Source organism: Camelus ferus, chromosome 13 (genome assembly GCF_009834535.1).
Source record: "Camelus ferus isolate YT-003-E chromosome 13, BCGSAC_Cfer_1.0, whole genome shotgun sequence".
Taxonomy (NCBI): domain Eukaryota; kingdom Metazoa; phylum Chordata; class Mammalia; order Artiodactyla; family Camelidae; genus Camelus; species Camelus ferus.
In genome coordinates, this window is record NC_045708.1 from 19,021,733 (window position 1) to 19,043,493 (window position 21,761).

At 46.3% G+C, this 21,761-nt stretch overlaps 1 protein-coding gene across 3 annotated transcripts in view; it reads right to left on the reverse strand.

Annotated features, from left to right (window-relative positions):
- Window positions 1–3,534: 3,534 nt before the first annotated feature.
- Window positions 3,535–21,761, reverse strand: part of WASF2 (WASP family member 2) — a 59,955-nt gene continuing 41,728 nt past the window's right edge. For all 3 annotated transcript variants that reach the window (XM_032495617.1, XM_032495616.1, XM_032495618.1), the window contains exons 3-9: window positions 15,725–15,859; window positions 15,044–15,197; window positions 12,813–12,930; window positions 11,650–11,780; window positions 9,339–9,494; window positions 7,177–7,691; window positions 3,535–6,226 (exon numbers count right to left, since the gene is read on the reverse strand). In XM_032495617.1, coding sequence (XP_032351508.1) covers window positions 6,069–6,226; window positions 7,177–7,691; window positions 9,339–9,494; window positions 11,650–11,780; window positions 12,813–12,930; window positions 15,044–15,197; window positions 15,725–15,859 — 1,367 coding nt within the window. In that variant the 3' untranslated portion in view covers window positions 3,535–6,068. The remainder of the gene's footprint in view (window positions 6,227–7,176; window positions 7,692–9,338; window positions 9,495–11,649; window positions 11,781–12,812; window positions 12,931–15,043; window positions 15,198–15,724; window positions 15,860–21,761) is intronic.

The window sequence follows — 21,761 nt, forward strand, 5'->3', positions numbered from 1 at the left end:
TGAGGAAGCTGAGGCCCACAGGGGAAAGAGCAAGGTAGGAACTAGAAGACCTGACTGTTGACTTAGCCAGGAAGTCTGCTTTAAATATGCATGCAGAGCATGAGCAGGTGTGTGCATATTCCCAAGATAAGGGAGGGGGTGGCTGCCTGCTGTGGTGGGAGGGAGTCTATGCAGACTCCCGCCACCATGATATTGACAATTTTATCATGAGAGATTCTTTTGGGTGTGGAAGGCCTTTTTTTGTCCTCCAGTTTGTCCCCTACTAGCACCATCATCTCCTGAGGCTAAGGCTGGCCTTAGGGAGCACCTGAAAATGCTCCTAGCCTCCTGTTTTAGGAGAGAACTAGCTGACAACTACCCTAGAGCAGAACTTACAGGAGATGGTGCCAGGTTGCCCTGGCCACTGGGCAGCCAGGAGAGGGCAGTGAGGAACTGGCAGAGGCAGCACAAAGGGAGGGGTGGGTCCTGAGGACTTTGTGTGAGGTTTGCTTGCACTTACGTGTGTTCCTGTAACTGCGTGCTGATCTGTGTCCTTGTTTGCACAAGGACAGGGCTCTGTGTGCATGTGTCCCTGGGCATGGTTCTCAAGCGTGCCTACTCACATGTGCAGGTGTCTCTGAGTGTGCACAAATGTGTGCACCTGAACAGGTGTGTGTGCACATATTGAGGGTGTGTCTGTTGGAAGCCCCAGCCCATACCTAGGGAATCCACTTTGTTCCAAGTAGTTGAGGGCACATGGTACTTCTAATTCTAAAGGATAGCTGGGCCCTCAGTCTAGCACTTGACTTCAAAGTAAGAGCAAAAATAACCATCACCTATCAAACTGGGCACCGGGGGGTGAGGTAGACCATAACAGAAAACCTTTAGCACGCATCCTATGGCACTAAAGACTATGATTCCAGACGAAAATATTCTGAAAACTGTTTTAAGTTGCACAGTGGACAGAGCATGGGAGACCCATGTGTGAACTGTGGCTCTTCTCTGGGCCAGCTATGTGATCTTAGGCAACTCACTTAACCTCTCTGAATCTGTTTTTCTTAAGTGTAAAATGGAAGACCCTTGACTCATAAGGTTGAAATAAGCTGAAGTGCAGGGTCACAGCTCCCAAGTGGAGGAGCTGGAATTTAAGCCCAGACTTCTGGCTTCCCAGAACCACATTCCTTCCCTCCAATTCTCCAGCAAGGGCGGCTCCCGACACCACCATTTTGTCTTCTCCCAGGGCGGGCGTCTGGCTGCCTGTCAGTCACCGGCCTCGGGAAGCCAAGTGCTGACTAAACACAGGCCTGAGCAGGAGGGTGGAGAGAGGGGCTCCGCTGGGGCGAGCCGGCTCCCGCGCCCCCTCCCCTGCACCCCCACCTTCAGCGATGAGCTCAGAGTGGCTGGCGCAGCAGTTGCTGACAATTCAAAACTTCTGCCCCCTCTCCTGGGATGCCAGTGGGTGACTGAACAGCAGGCATGACCAGCCAAGTCACCAACCCTGTTCCTACCCCTCTCCTGGGGCCACTCCACTGTGTCTGCTGGCCCAGGAATTGGGTGTCTGCTCATAAATTACCCCCAGGGACAGTTACCCGCAGCAGCTGCGCTCAGAACCGTTGCTTCCTGGGTAGGTCATTTTTTGGGGTCAGAATATAAACCCAGCCCCCTTGACTTCCCAGGCAGGAGAGGGGGTGTGGAGCAGCCTAAACCTTTTATCGGATTCCATTGTAAATCGTTCTATTTAAGGTAAGTTGCTTGGGTCTGAGAGGCAGACAAGATGCCGGCCAGATGTTGGGAGGCAGCATCAGCATTCAGCTTGTGCGTCTCTCCTGCCTGATGCAAGGAGTTGCCGGCAGCCCCTGCCAGCTGAGGGCCTCTAGGTCCCCCAGTTAAGGTTCCTCCTAAACCAGAAGGGTTTTGGCCTTTATCCCCCACCTCCTGCACGGGGTGCACAATCCAGACCCAGAGGCCTCCTGCCCTCCGAGCCCACCCACACCACCCTCCCTCCGGAACTCTGGCCACCACCTGTGGCTATCAGTGTTGCCCCCTTCTATTTCTCCCATTAAACACATACAGACACACAGACACACACACCAGAGGTGGCTGAGTGGCTACAAAGACTTTATCAAATTACTTAAAATGCTGGCATTTATGTATTCGCATGTATAGATAAAACAGTTACATGGAATCTTCAGGTCACTGGGGTGCTAATGTAGTACACACATGAGCCTGGCAAGGACTCAAATGAGACCGGGCTTGGAGGCACAGGGCTTTAAAAAACTGGACATCCTTCCAAGGACCTGAGAGGAGTAGGGTGAAGAGGAAAGGGTCACTTTAGGTGTTTGGCTTAACCCCATTACTCAGATCTCCACCTTAAGCTCCTTTCCCATCTTCAGGGGAAGGGGACCCATCTTCAGACTGTAGCCCCACTACATATATGCCCAGTCCCTAAAATCTTGATGTAGCAGACACACCCAAGAATCCACTGGATCAGGTCCTTATAAATATATTTATAACAGAGAAAACAAGGCACTTTGGGAGCTCTCCTACACATACATCATTCTAGACAGAAAGTAAAAATTGGTTAGTTTCTCAAGTGAGCTGAGTAAAGTTAATACAGTAACAAAATTGTTCCCTAGCCCTTCCTGAGGCACAGGATGAGGCGCATCTCTGGGCAACACCTGGTCCCAGGTTAGCTGGAGCCCAGTACAGCTCAAAGCCTGATGCCCCTAGAAAGCCTGACATCTCTCCTGAGCAAAAGTCCCTGGCCTTGGGGCACTGCCCACCCCCCTCCCAGGCCCTGAGGTCAGGTGAGGGGGGCTGCAGTGGGAGGCAGGCTGAGCGCAGAGCTGGGACACGGTGGGAATGCTTAAGCAGGGTCACCAAAGCCACAGAGACCTCAATCTGTCCAAGCTGGCGCTGCAGAGCCGGAGGATCGGCGCCACGGGAAGAGATTTCACATTAGCCCTGACAACACCGCCTCAGCTCTGTGGTGACATTGGCCAGGGTCGTTTTTGAGGGCGCTTGAGCTTCCGCTGGAGGAGAGCTAGAGCTTGGGCCAGCTGCTCTGAGCCTCCAAGGGATCGCTGAGCCTGCCCCCTCCCCATGGTTGCTTCTTTGGAATGTGCTCATCTCACAACCACGGCAAAGCCACAAGTCACTTCTGACCTTGCCGACTGGAAGCTGGGCCCCTGGGCCACAGGAATGGGGGCAGGACCCTGGACTGGGCAGACCAGGGAAGGGAGGTGGCTCCCAGGCTTCAGCCCTTAGAGTCCTTATGGGCCATTGCTCCATATTCTTACCAGCCTCAGCCCAATTTAAATAATCACTAAACTTTGCATTCTATAATTACAGGATTCCAAAGACACACAATTACCTGCACAAGGTCCTTTATCATCTTAAAGGAAGCTCTGGGTTTAAGGAAGAGAGAGAGTGAGTGTGTGTGTGTGTGTGTGTGTGTGTGTGTGTGTGTGTGTGTGTGTGTGTGTGTGTGTGTGTGTGTGTGTGTGTGTGTGTGTGTGTGTGTGTGTGTGTGTGTGTGTGTGTGTGTGTGTGTGTGTACACATATGCATTAAGTAGAGCCCAGAGGGCCTCTCGGCTGACTGGGTCCCCAGCACCCCCCCCCCCCCCCAGCTGAGGAGGCTTCGCAAGGCTGGCTGCTACAAAGCGCCGAGCTTGGCTGCATAGATTTTAATGAGAGCATTGGGTAGAGCTGTGCTGTTGCTCTCCGGGACTTGCAGATCATTACCAAACCAGCTGTAGGATGAGAACACAGCACACAGAAACCCTAGGAGGTCACTGAGCTAATGATCTAATCCTACCTTCCGCAGGCAGTGCTCCTCCCCACCTCCTCCTGCCCCCAGCCCTTTCCACAGCGGACTCTGTCCATTCCAGAAGCCAGGCCAACACCACCCCCTTCAAGGTCAGAGCAGAATGATAGTGAGTGGTGCTGGCTCCCCCTTTTCCAGGAAGGAGGGGGATGGGGGTAATTTAGTCAAAGCCATTAGGCCCAAACCCTGGCCTGGCCTGGCCAGGCCCCAGGACACCTATTTGGAAGAACCACTGTTCTACGCCTGCCGCTTCAGCCACTGCTGGGCTGCAGCCAGGGGCACCTTCAACAGCCATTTTAGGTTCTGAAGAAAGCCCCTTCAGCTCCCAGATCGCAAGGTGGGAAGCAAGGCAGGGGTGCACACCGTCTGATATGCTCCTCACTGGGCCGGTGCCAGCCCTGTGCCAGAGACATCTGATCTGGGGAGAGCAGCCCCTGCAGGAGGGCATGCTGGCCTCTAAAGGCTCAGTCCCCACACCTGGAGTTCAAGGAAAGAAGAGGGGGAACATTCAGCCAGGGCACAGCAGCAGCACCCGTGCTTACACACTCCTCAAGCCGGAGGGGTTTATGAGGGCTTTGACAATTACTATAACCATTTGCTGTGCTGGGTAGAGGCAGATCCTGTTTCTCTTTGTTTCAGGGCTCTGAAAGCCAGAGAAGCCAGGAGAAGCCGGTTTCAGCATAAGAGGCTACACAATAGTTAGGGCAGAAGAGAAGAAACCTCACTGTTGGCCAAAGCTGACCAGTTTTTTCCTGAATAATAGCACCTGTGTATTAGCTCTGGGAGAAAGGGGGAGCAAGGAGGGAACATCATCGTGTGCAGTGAGGAGAGGAGCTGGAAACAAGACCCAGAGTCCCTCTGCCTTTCAGCCCTTCTCATGGCTGCCAGGCCCCTCCAGGCAGCTACCTGAGGCGGCTGCCAGCCTGAGGGACTGAAGTTTCTACAGTTGGCAGAACCTACGCTTATATTGGGGAAATAAAAGGGGGAGGAGTTGTAGAGGAATTGAAAGCAGCACCTGTCACGCTGCCTACCCTCTTCCTTCTCTCACTACCTCTGGTCCCCCAAAAGGGCAGCTCTCAAGGCCAGGTGGTTGGCTGGTGATAGGAAAGGGGGAGCAAAGAATTACAATAGAGGCTATAAGGGTCTGAGCAGCACTGACAGGCCTGGCACAGGCCCTGAGCCCTTCTACTGGGACCCCCACCTGTGGTGAGGTCTAGAGTTACACAATGCCAAGACTGCTCTGCCCAGACTCCAGGGGTGCCCACTATTTGGTCCCAGAAAGCACAGGTGATTTGGAATCAGGAACTCTGGGCTCTAGTTCTGTCACCATCCAACTGTGTGACCTTGAGCAAGTCACCTTCCATCTCTAGGCTGCAGCATCATTAAGAGGGCAGGACCCAAGGAGCTCTACCATTTTTCCAGTCCTGTAGTTCCAAGTCTCTAACCTTGGCTCCTGACAGCCAGCAGAGGCCCAGATCCCTGCGTGTCAGAGCTAGTTTGGTCATGGGTATTAGAGGTGAGAACTGGGCTATGGTGATTGGAGGCACCTGGTGGTGGGGGAGAGGCATTTTAGGGCCACCTGAACACCACATTCATGAGAGGGAGCCTGGGAGGGAGGCAACCAGCCCTGCTTTCAGAAAGGCGTCATTTCTGAGCAGAAGGGGGAGTGTGTGACACATTTCTTTAGGGGCTTGATGGCCCCAGGAATAAAGGGCATCCAGATACAGAGGCGGCTTAAGCAAAAAGTAGCCTCACCCTGCTGATTAGGGCAAAAGGGTGAGGCACTCGGGTGTGTGGCCTGCTCTGCCCTCTTAGTGCATGGGAAAAGGGGCCAGCTGTGTCCCTCCAGGCTTTAGAACCTGAAGATGGCTGGCATTATTCGAAGTAGCTGAGGGCAAGGATTCTGGAAGAAGACGACAGAAAATGGCTCTTAGGAGAAGGCACCAACTCCAATTTAAACCCAGTCAAAGGGATCTGCTTTGGGGTTTTTCCTTCTCTTCAATATGCAACAGTCACTTGAAGGGAACAGGAAACATCTCAGCTACTGAATCTCAGGAGTCCCATGGGGCCTGACTACGGGAAGATGGGAAATACATGTTGATTTGGAGGAAGCACTTGGATACATCTTTGGTTGTTTTAGGGAAGGCTTTGGCCCCTGGAAATTTTTTTTCTCCCTTTTCTTCCCCTTGGGACTGTTGGGATAGGCAGCAAAGAAGGCAGGTAGGAAGGAAAGAAAAAGGAAGTGGGCAGCAGGCAGAAGAGTTAATCCGACCATTCGTCCTCATCAAACTCAGAGGAGTCATCTTCTGAGTCGCTGTACTCCACAGCAATGCGACGCGACAAGATGGTGGCCACGTCATTGCCCACAACATCTCGCTTTTCTTGTTCCCGCTGCTCCTCAACCCTGCGCAGCTGAAAGCCTGGTGGGAGAGAGAAGGGTTAAAAAGGCAAGTCAGTCTCAGAATCCATTCCAGACTGAGGAAGAGGGAGTGGCCCTGGTGGCTGTGGTGGGGTTAGGTACTGGAAAGGACAACAAAAAAGAAGGATCCTCTGGGAAAGCCAAGAGGGAAAGGGGGAAACGGGACAAGAAGTAAAGATGAGGTTTTATGAAATCGTGGCCCCAGCACTATAGGTGTTTCTGAAAGGAAGCCTGCCATTCTTCCCGATTTCCGCGCTCTCAGGCCGATGAGGATGGTACTTCTAATGAGGATCTGAGTGGGCAGAGTCTGCCCGGAGTGCAGCAGGCACTCAGTCTGCCCAATTCATCGATTTTCATGGAGCTCAGCTAGGTTGTCTCCTCTAGACAATCCTTCAGTCCCTTCAGGATCAAACAGAAGAAACCACTATAACCCCTTGGCACCAGACCCAAACTCTGACAGAAAAAGAATAAATGCTCCCAAGGGTAAACTGATCATGAGGGAGGGGAGAAAGGTAGAGAGAAAGGAAAGGAAGGGGATAGCAAGAAAGGGGGAGAAGAAGGGGGTGGGAAGCAGGAGTGGGGGGAGTAGGGAGGAAGGATATAAAAGGCAAAAATGGAGGACAGGGGGGTTACAGTCCAGCTGAGGAAGTACCTTCTAGGACAGTGATGCTTGTTTTCCCCTGGGGCACAAAATAGATGCAAACACACACAAAGCATACATTTTCAAGTTCAAAGATCCCACGTTAAGAGTCCTTTACTTTAAACCAAGGTGGAAAGAAATATAAACCTCTGTTTTTTTAGAGTGAAGCCTTCCTTCAGACTGATCCAAGGTCTGAGGTCCCAATCTCTCCCCACCCAGTGAAAGCTAGTCCCTTAGAAGGGCACAGAACCCCTTGTCCACCCTCCAGTCAGTCATCCCAGCTGTAGGAAGACAAGGCTTCATGATTTTACCTTGACGGATTGCTGAAAGCAAGTCGCTGCGGGCATCACTCACAGGTGGCAAGGAGGACTTGGGCTTGGTGGTATCAGAAAGTGGCGGAGGTGCAGCAGGCTGGCCATCTGCACCACTGAAAGGGGGAGGTGGGGGCCCCGGAGGAGGTGGGGGAGGCGGAGGGGGAGGGGCTCCTCCTGCTGGTTGGGACAAGGGAGGTGGTGGCAGTGTTGAATAGTCAGCTGCTGGTGGTGGGGGAGGAGGTGGAGGGGCAGCAAAATCGGGGTGAGGTGGGAAAGATGGGGGTGAAGGTGGTGGTGGGGTCCCTGGAGACCCAAATCCTCCAGGCAGTGGTGGGGGTGGAGTGTTCATCATTGGAGGTGGAGGCGGAGGGGCAGGTGGTGGAGCAAACCCGGGTTTGGGGCCTGGTGGAGAGCCCAGAGGAGGAGCTGGTGGTGGATGGCTTGGGCTAACCACACTGGATCTTTTGGGTCCAACTAAGCCAGACCCTCTTTGGTTACTGTCTGCTGGGTAGCTGAAATGACAAAGAAAAAAGACCCACCATCACTTTCAGGATGGAAACATCCAGCTATAGTTAAGCCTCTCTATAAGCCTAGGTTCATTATGGTTGATAGTATCATTTCATTTTGACTCCAAAAGAAAGAAAAACCTGGAAATGGTCAGAACAGAACAATGATATGGGCAGCCTTATAAGATAATGAGCTTCTTGTAAGGTAATGAGCCTCCCATCAGCAGAGGAATATAAGCAGAAATTTAAAAAAACTGAAAGAGTGGACTTAGGATTCTTCTAACAGGTAAGGGCTGGCCAAGATCATCTCTTCAAACACCACCCACCCACCAGGATCTGTTCCACAGGCTATTAACATTCACCAGATCCTGTGAGGGCAGGAAATCCAAGCCAAGCTAACCAAACTTGAGCAGGGTACAGATTTAGGTGAATGCACCTTCAGTGCTCATGTGGAAAAACTTGAGAGGGAATGAGGGCTGGAGGGTCAGCAGAGACGGGAAATGAATGTGGCACCAGACTTGACCCGGGTTGAGAGAGGATTAAGACGCACTTCTCCTGGGTCAGGCATGCTCCACTGCAGCTGCAAGGTCTCAGGCTATGTGTGAGACTGAAAGGCTTCTTTTTCCACCTTTGTATCTGCCCTGCACTAATAGCTACTCCTTAGAAAAGCATCCATCTTGGAATTTTCCACAGACCTTCAAGCCTTAGTAGCATCCGACAGGGCAACCAGCAGGAAGTGATTTGGGAGGCAGGAGATTTGAGATTAGTGGTGTCAAGAGCCAAGAATGGGCTGAGGAGTGGGGGTGACAGCACTGCTTTAGGTCTCCATCTGAGGGGTCCTCAACATATCCAATCACTGATTAAACAGTGTCCAAGGAGAAAAGCATACCTTTCAAAACTCTCACTTGTCAGGCATCAGACAAGACAAAGAAAAGTAACTACGAGGAAACACTGAAATCTGAACACTCCCCAGATCCCTTCCCCTTTCAGCTATTACTTGCTAACTCTTCTCCTACACACCTCCACTGTCAATTTATCACAATGACACTGACAAATTATCACAATGGTCACATTCTAAGTTTCATCTCTTTTCCTTTTGTTTCATTCTTTCTGGAGATTCTACCCAACAGTGGAATGAACCAGAGGCAACAGGAGGAAAGGGTGACTATCTTCTAGATAACTGGGCAAGATGTCTGCTCAATATGGATAGCAGCAGATTATACCATCTCATTTCATGCAGTGTCAAAGCTAAGTAAAAAACAAGTGATAAGCTGGTGACTTCTGTCACATTCAGGTATAGCTAGTAGTTAAGAACACAGGCTCTGGAGTCAGACTGGCCTGCTTTCCAACTATCACTCTGCCACTAACTGGACATGTGATCTTAGATAAGTTCACTGACCACTCTGTGCCTCACTGTTCACTCATCTGAAAAATGGGTTCCTATCTCAAGAGGACTCTTGAATAATTAAGTAACATACAGTGTCTGGCATAATGCCTGGCAACTTACAAACACTTCATAAATGTTAATTACTTTTATTATCTAGACAGACTTGCCTGAAGTTATTTTAGTGCTCCTGGCCTGGATTTGGAACTCCTACCTTGTTCTTGAGTGTTTAACCATCCAAAGTAGATGGAAGAGGTACCACCATTTACCTGAATTCTGCTGGTGGGGGAGGCAAGCTGTCCTCAGAGAAGGAAGGAGAAGGTGGGGAAGTGGAGTCTGACTGTGGTGGTGGTGGGTAGTTGCTTGCATCCACGTTTTCAATAGAGCCAATGCTGCCATTCTGGTACACCAAGGTGGGTGGATACCTGAAAATGAACGCAAGGCCAAAACTGACATTTAAAGTCTGAGTGGTACTCTCTTATTTTTGCAAGAGACCCCACAAAACTACATTTGATATAAAAGCTATTAGGGGGAAATAAAATTGGTATATTTCCCATACAGTTTCCGTTGTACTGAAATTTTATTTTAGGACTAAACATACTATTGCTAAAATATCTCCCAGATGTTTCTGCTCAATTGTCTGTATAAATGGGATTCAACTCAGGTTACCAAAACCATGCTGTTGCTCTCCCAGTGTTGGCCTTGTTAAACCCAGCACTTCTTTTAAATTCTCTCCCAAATATTAGGAGCAGCCCAGACCCAAATCCCAAAGTCTGTCTTGTGGCAAAGGGCAAAGCCAAGCCCCAAGGCTAGTGAGCTACAAACACGTGACTGGCACACAGCCTGGTTTTGAGGTCAGCAAGCCTCTAGAGCGCTCAAAGGCCAAGGAGGCATCTGATTGCAAAATCAAGCTGAGGACAGATGCATGTTGCTGTGTGGTAGTTAGACATGGTCTCTGCCAGGTCTCTTTATCTAACAAAATGAGCTGCTGATTAAAGTGGGGTGCTAGGGCTTGCCTCGTGAAAACCTCCTGTTCTCACAGAACTGGGCCTTGGGTGAAATTGTTCTCGGTGGATGGCAAAAAACTTCCAAACAAGCACAAATACAGCAAGCAGCAGCTAGCAAAATGGGGCCTGTTGTGCTCTACCTCCCCCTTCTTTCCACCATTGTTGGGTTCTAAGGAACTCATGTAAACAGACTCCAAGAAGAGAGTTGGAGGGAACTAACTTAATCAAATGATGCTCTGATGTTGAGAATCTCCAAGGCCTGTAGCCCTGTAGATTTGGCATATCTCTTTACAGCTTCACCAATAAGCATCTGCAGGTAGACAGCCATGCTGACCAATCCCAAACCTCTTGGACAACAGGAAAATGGGAGGCAAAGTCCTCCTTTTCACCACCACAATTACACAGACACACAGACTCACAGACACACACACACATACACACACAAAATCGTTGGTTGGCATTCCGAATATGCAAGCTGCTGGCCTTAGAGTCACTGAACCATCATATGACAAGGGCCTGTCTGAACAGCATGGAACTGTGGAACAAAATGGCCCCTTTTTATCAGGAGGAAGGTAACGGAGGTACCCTCAGGGCTGATTCCCCCGTAGAAAGAAAGGTTTATTTTTCCTCTCACCATCTTCATCACTCTTTAAGACAAATCTCTTAATTCAGGAAGAACAAGTGTCAGAAGTGTCAAGATTTCTAAAAGTCAAGATTTTCAAGGTAGAATTATTCCTAAAAGCAAGAACAACTCATCTCTTTCCTTTTATCATTCCTAGATACCAGGCATTGGCTGGCATGGTTCTCTGAGAGCCAGGATGCAAGGTATTTAAGGGAAAAACCAGGGCGACATTCATGCCAAGCAGTCGTGGTGACTTGGCTTTGAATGTCACACAGGTCGGACACCAGGATAAGCATCAAACCAAGCTTTAAAACCATTTTTTCCCTTTTAAACCTCTAGTGTGATTTGGTATTGGGAAATGGGGTCAAAATGACATCTACTATTTCTCCACAGAGATATATAGCCTCAATATTGGCTGAGCGACCTTTCCCACACTGTCTCTTAGGTCTGCTTTCAGTCCCTTGGCCAACCTCTCTTCTGAGACTGACAAAGGCTGACTGAAAAGTTGCTTTGGTGATGCACACAAATTCTGCCTGGCCCTCCCCACTCCCGTGAACTGCCCAGCTCTTAGCCATGACCTTCAAATCAATGCTCTGGAGGCAAAAGCCTCCCAAGATCACTTCCCTTTCCTTTCTAGTCTTTCCTTTGAGACCCTCAGACATACCAGTGTCTGGCAGAGTAAGGGCACTAGAAGGCATGGGCTTTCTTTTCCAGACCACTCTGGTCACCTCATTTAAACTGCCGAGTCTCTTGATTTTTTTTTTTTTTTAGCAAATTTTAATCACCAGATGGAGGCACTTTAAACTAGCTGCTTAACAGTGGTATTGATTTAAGCCACACAGCCAGACTTCAGGGGGTATGAAAGGTATCATGCTAGAGCTGTCAGACTGCTGTCCCCAGGTGCCCAGCACCTTTAAAGAATGCTACCAAGACAACAAAAGCAACACCTACCCAGAAGGCCCCAGCTTCTCTTTGGATTCCACAAATTCTTGACCCATCTTCATTTTCTCCCACTCTTCCTTACGTGTCTTGATTTTACGCGGGTTTACATTCCCTCGATTTGGATTCTCTTTCTTTTCTTTCTATAATGAAAAGAAACAGAAAAGCCTTAAAACATTTCCCAAAGTTCTTCATTAAAATTCCATCCACCTTCATAGATGCACACCCAAGAGATGATCTGCCTAGACAACATACAAAAACTACAGAATTTATAGAATTGCTGGGTAGAGTAACCTAGCGGTCATCCAATCCAAACTACCTCCTGGGCTCAAACACCTCTAGGGATGGAAACCCACTCTTTGAGTGGGTTTGAGTAACTGAAAGTTACTCTTTGGGTAACTCATTCATGTTTTTAAGCAGCTCTAATTGTTAGGAAGTTAGTAAATAGGTATTTGTTATTTGCTCTGCCACAAAAGGTCAGTCAAGAGAGAAGAGAAATAATAGCAGCTGTAGGTATCTGGGACAGAAATAAGGAAATAGCTAAAAAAAAACCAAAACCGAAATAACCAATGAAGAATTCTTCAGCCTGTACATCTGCACTAGCCCCTGGCACTCTCTTAGGCCTCCCAGCAGCCATGCTAATGGGACTGTGAGGATGCAACTGGTACATCATATGCTTATACACATCACTGGGAGTCTAAGGGGAGGGGAGCATCTCCCAAAACTAGGCCTACACTCCCACTCCTGCCCCGCACAATCGGTAGTCAAGGTGTTAAAGTGCTCCTGTTGCAAATCAAACACTGTAGAGCCTTGTGCTGATCTCTGAGAAATGAGCTGCAGAACTGGTAGGGAAGGGACTAGCTTAGCTTGAGTGTCCAGCAGAGTCAGGTGCAAATTGCAAGAGAAATAAACTGTGACTAGAAAAGTCAATTTCTAAAACTCAGCCTGAATATACTCAATTGTTAATAGCGCTGGGGGGAACAAACATATTTTTGGTATGATTTATACTTTCATCTTGGTTGTGTTTGGAGTGGACACATTTTTTTAAGAGTTTCACCTGGCATCCAAGCAAGCAGCCACTCGGAATGATTACTTCACATAAGACTGGCTTCCTTTTTATCCCCCTCCACAATCGTGCCTACTGATGTGTAGAACAGAGGCCCCTTTCCCCTCACCCTATGCTTTCTCTTCTCTTTCATGATATCCTTGGTGTCCTGCAGCATCTTCTCCTTCCAAAGATCAAAGAAGTACGAAGGGTCTGTGTAGAATTTGAGTGCCTCTTTCCCATCATCCCTGGGATAGAAATGAAGACAAGCAGCTGTCAGTGGACAGATGAGCTCCCAACCAAATCCAATATTCCAAACACCTACCAGTTAGCAGTTTTTACACTGAGGAATCAAAAAGTCATTCAAATCGATTGCATATTTCCTCTCCCATATCAGCGTTCCAATGACCCTGAATGGCACAACACTTCTTTACTTGTCTGGCTTTTTAAGAACCTTAGCTTTACTTTCAAATTCTGGTAGAGGAATTTGCATGATCAGGGCAAGAATGAGCTACAGCACCAGGGATTCTGATTATTTCTAATGATCTGCATGGCCACAGACATCTCCCTGAGGACATTCTGATATCTTGGCACATCAGATGGGATTTCTGCCGCTGGTTCCCCTAACACCATCAACTGCCCAGGTCTGTCTAGAAATCATTAGTGGCTTCCCAACCACCCAAAACCTGTGCACACATGTGCAGGTTCACATGTGTACACATGTATGCATATAAACCCATGAATATGTGTAGGTGTGCAGCTGTTATTCTTCTGTAAATACAGATAATCACAGTACTCCACTTCCAATTGCTCCCTTCCAGAATAGCTCAGCTTCCGCCCCCAGCCCCCAACCACAAGGGGGCCCCAGTGAGAAAAGATGGCCAGCTGTTTTATGACCACAAGATTTAATTACCATCTCTTAGTGGCTGTGACAGAAGTACAGAGTGAGCTACTGAGTGTCAATGTAAGGATTATCTGCCAGACTCAATGACCTTGGTTGCAGTCCCGCACCTTGGCATGGCTAAGTCTCTCTCGCTTTCCAGAAAGCATGTCCGTAAGGATAGACATTTATTTTAACACTACTCTGAAGTAAAAAGAATTGGAAAGGCAACTCTTCCTTGACCTCCAATACTATCACAACACACAGAAAGCATTTCCAAATCAAGCTCTAATGATTTTTATATTAAATCGTGTTCTGAGTTAGCTACACCATTGCTTATTTCTGTTAGGCCAAATCCAGATAACTGAGTGGAGAATGTTAAAAAGGAAAATACTCTACATTAACTGAAAAATAAACTTGTCTTCTCATACTCCCTTCAATATTATCAGGTGTGTTGTCCGTTCTTGCCCCACAACCTCTCTGCTCAGATATAATCAGACTAAACTGATGGAGGCTACAGAGTCAAATCTCTGCTCTGCTGTGTTAGCGAGCCCCTTCGAGAGGCAAACATAATTTCACCCAGTGATAATACAGGATAGATGTCATGTACTTTCCTGTGTCTGTGTGAGAAGCGACTGTGCTCCTATTCCGGCTCTCTGGATCAGGTGGGTGTCCTTGAATTTCACACACACATATCCTACTTTGCAGTATACCCATGTCTCACAGAAGACATCTGCCTCCAGCTATCTGTAATTACTTTTACCTGTTCCAAAGATATTTATGGATGCAAGCAAGATAAATATTCACTTTCTGCCCCTGCTCGGTGGTTTTTCACAGGATAACACTACCAGACCACTAGAGGGGAGGGACGTTACGTTGTCTATAAGGCTACCTTCTTTTTCAAGTCCAGCCACTGCACTGTAGGTCCTTTCAGAGGGGACTGTTGAAAAGATGTTCAAAACAAAGTGAACGACACTCATATGGAAGAATGCCAATTACTCCTTAAGCTTCGGAAGGACCCTCAGGGCCCAGCATAGCCAGTCCACAAGGCTGGCCCCACTAACACGCCCAAACATCTGGTGATCTAGTGGTTTCAGAGTAAGTAGGAGCCTTGCTAGAATGTTGCCCCTGGGATGCATGCTATAGGACTGCCTTATAACAAAGTCCTTTTGGTTCTATAATAACTGAATTCCTTGGATGGAATCCAAGATGGACCTGGCTTATACCAAATCAAACTCTGCAGCATGCAATGCTATAACAAACTTTCAATATATATTATATTCATTACGAATTTCAGAAACCAAACAATAATAGGTGATAACGGTTTACGTGGTAAATGTTAGCTTCTGTGGCCACAAGCAACTCTGGGATAGTAGGTAGTATGTTTTTGATACAATCCTCTGATGTAAACATCTTTAAATAAGAAGGCAACCTAGTGTTGCTAACCACAGGCCAAAAAAGGGAGGAGCTAGCCAGGTTACCTATAAGGGGTAAGATTATTGAGAGGCGGAGGAGTATCACAGGTGTTGTATGTTTCCAAGACGGGTACAGGGAGAGAGTTCCTGTCAAAAAGCTTCTGGTCTTGAATGGTAGAGCTTCTGAAGGCCTTTCGGGTGTTGATTCCTTGTAGTGACACTGAAAGAAGATGGAAGGCATTAGAAAATGGACGACAGGCTATTTGAACAAACACTGAGTCACACCAGTCGGAGAGGCCTCAGCTGCAGCATTTTCTTGGCTGCGGCTGTCTGCAGCCAGGTTTTTTTTCCTCCCCCTCTGGGGAAGCCCCACAAGGCTGTCAGCAGCCCAGCCATTTCATGACTGAACAAAATGAGGCAACACAAAGGTTTACTATGTGGCCAGATCTAGCAGGCCTCTCCTTAGGAGGAATGAATCTTCCAAGTACTTTTATGGTAGCAAAATACGATCCTGGGGAAGGGGAATTTGGGAAAGAGAGAATGGGGGAAATGGGAGAAAGGGAGTGTGTGGAGGTATGGTAGAGATAAAAAGGTTTCTTTACACCACCCAGGCTTGTGTCATTTCAAAGCAGAACTCCATAGGTCTCTGTGATTTCTCCCCTCATTTTTTATAAATCAGGAAAAAAAAAAAAAAACTCTAAGCAACTGCTCAGCAGAGCCTGCAAATGCTGAGCTCAGCTTCCTTACCTTCTTCTTCCTTGGGATCCAGCTGAGTGACTTTAACTTGTAGGCGGTCGACCCTCTCAGCAAGAGAGCTTACCCGAGAGGCAAAAGTATTTGCCTGGGTAAAGAGCTCTCCAAAAATGTCCTCAGCATATTTACCTGAGAGAGCAAAGAAACCAAGTCACTACTGCATAAAAGTGACATAAATGGTCAGAAAAACTGGCCACTAAAGACTGTATTCCCTGTCTCCCAAATACATACATCTGCCCTCTAAGATGGTTCAGGCTACATGCAGAGCCTGCTCTTAGAGACAGAGACGTACCCTCCAAAGCTTGGGCAGTCTGCACGTGTTTTAAAACTAATAGAGTCTTTTTGGCAAACTGAACTGTCACAAAACTCAAAGCAGGATGAATAAAATCAAAAGGTGTATTAGAAAAAAACTAATCCTGGAAGAGTGTATAGTATTTCTACACATTTGTCTACAGCCCTTAGTTTTGCTGATTTGTAAAATGTAAAAGCACTTTGTAAAAATGGTTTTGGAAAGTAGACTGGGAGTTAGAAGGATCTTCTAGATGTCTACAATTAACATGAAAAATCAGAAATTACATCCTCAGTGGAGCCCCAAAAGTACATGATGAGATGTGATATCTTCAAGGGGCCTTGAACTTACTAACAACTCATAATAGAGACTCAGAACTTCTTCTAAGAGTTGAAAAGGTTATTTTATATTTTATAACCTAGAACTCTGGAAGTCTTTGTTTTAGGTTATAATCCTTCAAATTTACATCTCAGGGAACAAGTGAAAAGCTGAAACACTGAAGCTCTCCTTGAAAAACAACATACCAGTGGTCTCTTTCCACAGTATCTTGTTTTTTAGAAAAAGAAAAGTGTTCTGTACTTTCAACCCTGGAATGCAAGGAGAATTTGCAGCCAAAGAAACATAACAGCAATCTGACACTACCTCCATATTGTCATTCCAAGCCACAAAGCACATTCTTGCTAGGAATGAAAAGCGGTGCATACGAATAATGTAGCATCTGAGTTTCTTACTTGCAAGGTGAAGGCAGGCATAAGCGACTGTGCCCAACCAAAAGATCATTTCTTTGAGAACTATTTAAAGTAGGCTCTGATTTTTAGCTTCTAAACTACATTTATGCTTAGTCTACACTTGAGGAGAAAAAATTAGGCCAAAAGGCCAAAACTGCACCTTCAGGGTGAAGTGCAGCTCACTCACCTTCCCAGAGTAACCTGGAGGGTAAGGATAAGACCAATCAACGGTATATTTTAAATTGCTGGTAAATTTAGTCAATAAAGAGTTTTTAATCAAGGAAGCAGCAAGTCTTTGCATACCAAATGGTTTTGTGATCTAAACCATAGGAAGCTCCTGAGACCAAAGGACACAAATTGGCTAATGAGCTGCATTTCTACTCCAGCAGACTGAGGATCCTATCTGATCCCTGTCCATAATATGGCTAAGTTCCTGTAAAAACCACACTGTATGGACTCACACACACAGAGAACAAACTAGTGGTTACCAGTGGGAGAGGGAAGGGGAGAGAGGCAGGATGAGGTAGGGGATTAAGAGGTACAGACTATTATGCATAAAATAAGTAAGTTACAAAGAAATATTGTACAGCACAGGAAGAGCCAGTATTTAATAACTCTAAATGGAATATAACTATTAAAAATTGTGAACCACTAAGTTGTATACCTGACACTTACATAATATTATAAATCAACTACATCTCAATTAAATAGAACAAAACAAAGAAATCATACTGTATCATGCTTGTCTAGGTAACAAAAACTTGTGATTGGAAGGCTAAAGTAGAGAAACACACAACATTAAGTGTGGAAAATAAACCAGGCTCAAAAGCATCTGTTAACCAACCAACTGTTCTGGAGGAAAAGAAAGCCCCAAATCAACTTACCCTTAGGTCACCAAGAGAGTACCTAGGATTTCCTGCTCCCCAGTGAAGGGAGCAGTGACAGTGGGAGTAGAGCTTAGTGTGGCACAGTGGTTTTCAAGATAAAATCATACAAAGAACCCCAACATATAAAAATGGCAACACTGAGAACACTATTTGAAGAGGGAGTGAGGTGGTATGAAGGCTTCCCCACTGTCACATCACGTCAGGCCCTAGGCATGCTTAGAACTATAAGATGATACGTGGAAGAAGACTTCAAGTCAGAAAATCTGGATTTAAGTCTTAGTTCATTCTGTTTCTACCTGTGTACTCTTCAGCAAGTCTTGCTCTCAGCCTCAGTTTCCTCAAATGTAAAATGGGGACAACTATACCTTTCTCACCAAGTTGTCATAGGATTAAATGAGCCAAAAATGTAAACTGTTAAAATAAGTTTCTTCCTTATATTGGTCAACCACATCAGATGACTTTTTTAAGAGTGTGATCATTCAAGTATCTTAAGTTTTATGCTTAGATGAAATTATAAATATAATTCCTGTCAGTAATGTGACAGCCCTGTTCTTTAAGTAGGAAAAATTACTCCAATCTCTGAAAACAGAAGTGTGATACTTACACAGGAGAAAATCAAAGTGCCTTATTCAGAGTTAAACTTCACTCATTCAGAATACCAAGACACTATCACATCAGGACATTCATAACAGATATCTGTCCCATTTTACAAGATTCCAGCAGCAGTCTTCAATTTTTTTTCCTTAGCATAACTTTTCAAATGAAATCTTACGTGAAACAAGTAAAACTGATTTTTAAAAATATGAAGCTGCTCTTGTTTGAGTTTGAGTGGGAGTCTTGGAGCTCCCCCAATGGCATGGCCTCACTGCACTCAGAAAACCCAATACCATAGCATACCTTCTTAATGACCCAAGAGGGGGTTCCATTCTCCTGGGTGGTCAGGATCCTGATTCAGAAGTGCTGGCTGGCTGGCTGTGCCCATATTTCCTAAGATATGGCAACCTAATATGTGAAATGCCAATCTCACTGCACTGAGGGAAAATAAGAATTCTGGATATGCTACCAGGGAGCAATCTATGGCTGTGGAATTTTTTATTTTTGTACTTTACCCATTCCATAATCAGACTTTCTCTACTAGACCAAGCATTTCTGGCTATAGTATAATATATGAGGCCAATGTCATGAGCTTGAAGCACATATGACCCCATTTCTGCACCCTTCTCTGCTAAATGAAAATCTCAGTCATCTTTCAAGGCTCAGTTCAAATGTAACCTCTTCATGAAGACTTCCTTGACCCTTCCTATTCCCCGTGTGCTCCTACTCCCCATAGGAAGTATTCCTCCCCTCCCTATATTCTCAGTGCACCAACTGCATGGAATGGTGGAGAGACTACATGCATGACTCATTTGACAAACATTTACTGAGCTTCTACTGAGTGCCGGGTACCACACAAGACAGACATTGGGATTCAAGGACAAACACATGATTTCTGCCTTCAAAGAACTTTTAATTTGGTATAGGAGATAAAGATAGTTTTCAATATAATGTGATAGGTAATAATACAGGCATGAAATAGGAGCTCAGAGGGGTGCTTAGTCCAACCTGGAGGAGGAGATCCCTGAGCCTTGAAGTTCAGCTACCAGGATGGCAAGGACTCTCCACACAGTGGGAAAAACCAAGGCACTGGGAGGAAGTAGGAGAGAGTATGGTCTGTCTCAGAAGCTATAGGTAGTTGGTAATTCATTCTTTCTTCTTTCCCTTTTCATCCCCTCTTTTTTCCCTTTTTCATTTTAAAAGAATCTTAAAAAGATTGTAAAATGGGAGAAGATGGATTGCAGAAAATGAGGCTGAAAAGAAAGGCAGGTCTTAAAAAGTCTTGAATGCCAGGCCAAGTAGGAAGAGGGGAGATAAATTCATAGTTAACACTTATATTCTTACTTTAAAAACACTTTTTAAATTGTAAAAGTTAAAAAAAATAAAATAAAACAAGACACTACTTAAGAAAAAAAATAAACTGCAAAAGTTAACATAGGCTTAACTTTTAAAAATTCAAACAATTCAAAATTGAAAAATGTAAAAAGTGATATTTTAGTTTTGGGCAGACTACTCTGGCAAGAGTCTAGGTGTAAGATTTATAAGATTTTATAAGAGTTTTAAATTTGCAGATTTAAGTGAGATGACCAGAGAAGGGGGAGGCTAGAACAAAAGTTTAGGTGAGAGTTAAAGAAGGTCTAAACCAGGACAGCGTTGGCAGAGACAGAGACAGAAGATAGGACTGATACATTCTTATGAAGTCTGACTTTGTTTCTTATTAACTGTTCCTTCTGCAGGCAAGTTATCTTAATTTTCTGAGCCTTCATTTCTTCACCTGAAAAATGGGAACACCAACACCTAATCTCATAGGATTATTGAGAGGATTAAGTAAGATAATCTATGTCAAGATCCTATTAAACCTGGCATAAAGTAGGCAATCAACAAATGTGAGTTCCCTTCTCACCCTCTCCCTATTCTCCCCTTGAGAAATATTTCTTTCTTTCTCCTTTGGTAGATTATGAGCTCCTAGAAGGCAGAGACCATTTCTTATTATTGCTCTATCCCCTCAGCATCTGGCACATAAAATATGTTCAATACACATTTATTGGATGAATAAAGGGTCAGCTAAGCTCTACAGCATGAGGAAATCTTGTTTCCATAGGCACAAGCTGGCCCTCAGATCAGCTTTCTCAAGATAGGAGTGGTCTGATCACAAGTGGGAGAGTGAGCAATGGCATCCAACAATACTACCCCGGAAAAACACCTGAGAGAGAGCGTAACTCCTGCTGAGTGAGAATAAGAAGCATCATTAGCTAGATGTCCTTTGTCCTATGGAGAAGGAACCAGTGTGTGATTGACTTCCACCCATTTGGCCTTCTCAGGGTGACAGAGGCAGAAATGATGCTTTTAAGAAGCAGTGAGGCTCTCTGCAGCCTTCATGTGCTTCCTTGTCAGCTGTACTGCTGCTGCACTGCTGTCAACGTTCCTTTGTGCAAGACAGACACTGGCAAGGTTTCATTTCTTTCATGACGCCCCATCCAGGTTTCCCTAAGCCCTGGATCAACTGAGACGGCCTCTGGGCTAGGTGAAGGCTTAGGAATCTCAGACCCCATACATCAACTGGTCACACAGCTGTCTCCTCAGGCCCCTATTTTAAAAGCAGGGTCTATTACTATCTGGGGGGATGCAGGCTTTCTTGATATTCCACTGCCTTCACTAAGGGCAGTGACGCAATAGGAGGGGTGAATGTTTGAAATAATTTACACCAAGATGCTTTTGCTAAGGAATATCACTCACATGGCATTCTGAGAGATTCTGGAGAGCTGGGGTGGCACTAGACAAACGCAGAGCCTATCCAAGCATCTGCCCTTCCCATACCTTGGCTCCAAGCAAAGTCAGCTTAATTCAGAATGAAATCCAAACCCATGCATGTACCTACCCCACCCGAGGCAGCCTTATTCATACTTGCCAATTAAAAAAAAAATTATAGTTGAGCTGGCTTTCCCTCAGCTCCAAACAGACTGGGCTAACCCCCATTTTCCTCCTAAAGAAGAATGGCTCCAGCTACAATTTGTGTCACTGTGTTCACATAGCTTGCAAAACTCCCCAATACCCCAGAGACTACAGAAGTAATTTGTACCCTGAACTTGGACCTGGGGGCTTGCAGCACAATTAAATGAGTACCAGGGTAGACAAGTCAGCCAGAATCTCTCTGAGTGCATGTTTGCTTTACTCCTCTTTGGGAAGAAAAGGGGGTGTCGGGTAGATACAGACTATTGGAACATTTGTGGCTTCAACAAAGGCTACATTGAACAGCTCATGCAATTACAGGCACATTCCCCAACCCAAGATACTGCTCTGTGAACCTCCCACTTTACACACAGAGAATTCTGCTCTGTCATTCCATCTGCAGTTTCTGCTGCAGCCCTTCCGGCCACCATTTCCACAGATTTCTTTTGAAGCAGGTGGAGGGGGAGGGGGAGGGAACCTAGAGGGTGGCAGTAGATGAAGAAAGGGTTGAGGGGAAGACTCTGTACAAAGGAGCCTCTCTTGGGGGGGTGGGGGGGGATACATTTTCACATTACCTAGGGAAG